General features: G+C 47.3%; 1 protein-coding gene across 2 annotated transcripts in view; it reads right to left on the reverse strand.

Annotated features, from left to right (window-relative positions):
- Nucleotides 1-2,500, reverse strand: part of ttc27 (tetratricopeptide repeat domain 27) — a 291,191-nt gene that overhangs the window by 281,243 nt on the left and 7,448 nt on the right. For both annotated transcript variants that reach the window (XM_063191498.1, XM_063191499.1), the window contains exon 2: nucleotides 1,206-1,440. In XM_063191498.1, the coding sequence (XP_063047568.1) occupies nucleotides 1,206-1,440 (235 nt within the window). The remainder of the gene's footprint in view (nucleotides 1-1,205; nucleotides 1,441-2,500) is intronic.

A 2,500-nucleotide genomic window follows, 5' to 3' on the forward strand; every position in this document is an offset into this window, starting at 1 on the left:
TCCACTTTCTCTCTCTGCCCCCCTCGTTGCACTAAAGCTGCAGATATCTCTCATGACGCGCGTCTGATTCAGTGTAACTGTGTTCAGCGCTATGGTCACCACAAGCACTTTTTTAAAAGACGCGTGCAGGGCTTTATCCAACAGCTGTCAGTCACTCGTTTTGCTCTGAGTAATATACCGATTGTAACACTAAGGCGCAGTGTTAAATGGGTTAACATGCACGATGGAAAGGAAAGCCGTCTTGAAGCAGAAAGGTTTAGCCCAGGCAGTCGACAAAGGCACTGAAGCCTACAACAGGAAGACGACCAGATTTCGCAAAACTTTGTTGAAAAATGTCAGCGACGGTAAAGGGAGCCTCACTATACGTAGCCCCATCGGCTTATGCTGGCTATGGGAGCGCGGTAAAGTTGTCTGAATAAAAAATATATCGCCTATGGGTGAACCAGCTATCGAAATGAGAGAAGGTTTCTGGCAACGTTTGCCAAGTTGTAAGTTGCGTTGCCTGGTAATATTTAGGCTCTTGGATATCCGTCGTTTTTATTAGTTAATGTCCTGAAGCCGTTTTAGACCTGCGTTGACTTTGAGTGAAGGTTCTGGCTAGCTTCGCATAGCATATTCGTTTATGTTTCAAGCGAGGAGTTATGAACTATGAAGCGCGATAGAGGGACAACTTCGTCATTGGCAGAAAATCAGATAGTCGGTAAATGTAGTAGGCCTAGGTCTACACATAGTTCTGAATCTTAAAGTCGAAGTCCCACGTGTATGGTGGCAACGTCTTAGTTATTTTAATTCATTATTTGGAACAAGTACAGAGGCGCGCGCTCTGCTTCAGCCAGCCGCACAGCCCAGCTGCGGCGCATGGTATGACAAGCAGGGAGAGAGGGAGAAAGGCAAATGATAGTAGCACGAAATTATCTGCGCTGATAACTAATTGAAATGCATATTTGCTCTACTCGATAGAGGCACAGGCCTACTTAAACTTATGATTTATTTATCATCACCCTGATATGAATATTGATCCGTCAAAATGACGGACAGGCTTCAGAATTTTCCGTCATCCTTCAAAAAAATCCGTCAATGACGGACATTTGTCGGTTAACGCGACCTCTGGTGTGTATGCTTATGCGCACGTGTATGTGCATATGTGCGTGTGTGCGTGCGTGTGTGCCTGTGTGTGTGCGTGTGTGCGTTTGTCCTTGGCTTACCTGTCTGCGCGGTCGTCTTCAGTGGCATCGCTGAGGTAGGCCAGGACTCTCCTGTGCAGGTAGGCCTGAATCCTCTCCCCCGCTCCCTCTCCGTCCCTCTCTCCCTCCTCCAGGGGCTGAGGCTGACCAGGGGCCTCCGCCTCCCTCTCTCCCCCCAGCAGGTCCAGCACCTGGGGGCTGAGCAGCACCGCCTCATAGTCCCCCTCCAACAGGCTCTCCAGCAGGGGACCGCCCTCTATAGCACACACACACACACACACGCGAAGAACCGCACACATGTGCGCACACACACACGCACACGGCACACACACACAAGCACACACACACACACAACCATAGACCCACACGTACACACACACGAAAGAACAGATAGGAGTCAGGACAGATATTGGCACAAGCGAGAAACCAACAGTTGAACACTGATTTCAATTTGATCAGTGACAATGAAAATCAAATTCAAAATGGATCAAAAACATCTTTCCAGTCTTTAGCTAACTTGTAAAAAGGCGAGAAATACTTCTGAATTACGCTTTGCCACCCTCTGTGCACTTCTAAACAACTTGGAGAAGCAGAGTATCTCCAGAGAGAGTAGAGAGAGAGAGAGGTTCCATTGGCCCATTGTTTCCGGGTTCTATTATTGGGGGGAAATCCCCCTTTAGGCAGACCTAGGCAGACCTGAGGACTGTTCTATTCAATGCTAGGAGCATTATGACACGCCCCTTTAGGCAGACCGGAACCTGGTCATGTTAGGTGCCCATAGAAACCTATTATGTTGGCATATCTCTATATACTTAAAGAATCTCTGGTATCTCCTTGTCATTCTCCTCGAGTGGCAATTCTACTGCAAATCAGCAGGACAACCAAATACGGTGAAAAAATTATTTGAGTTAAAACTAGAGTTAAATCACAGCTGTTGAAATTTCGGAGATGCGAAAGTCAGAAAATACAAAACGCAGCACTTGGCAGCTTGTGCACAGCAGAAGGCAGCTGCGCAGACTGCCATCATGCAAATGCGTAATTATTTCACGATAGAACATTCCACGTTGAGGTGTTTGAGGATTTTGCATGTTGCAAGTCGTGCTCTAGAGCGACGTGAGGAAAGTTTCCCGTCGTCGTGGGGAATTTCTGTTGCTAAAGGAAAAAATGCCGAGCTGTGCCCTGACCTCCAAAACCATCCTTGACCCTAACCTGTCAGTAAAGCAATGTTTCTGCTGCCGCTTTACTTTTGCCAACAACGGCAAAACAAGCAAGGTAAATGGCGAAATTGTACTCAGACCAAAACCTAACCCTAACCT

The sequence above is a fragment of the Engraulis encrasicolus genome, chromosome 24, assembly GCF_034702125.1.
Source record: "Engraulis encrasicolus isolate BLACKSEA-1 chromosome 24, IST_EnEncr_1.0, whole genome shotgun sequence".
Classification (NCBI taxonomy): Eukaryota; Metazoa; Chordata; class Actinopteri; order Clupeiformes; family Engraulidae; genus Engraulis; species Engraulis encrasicolus.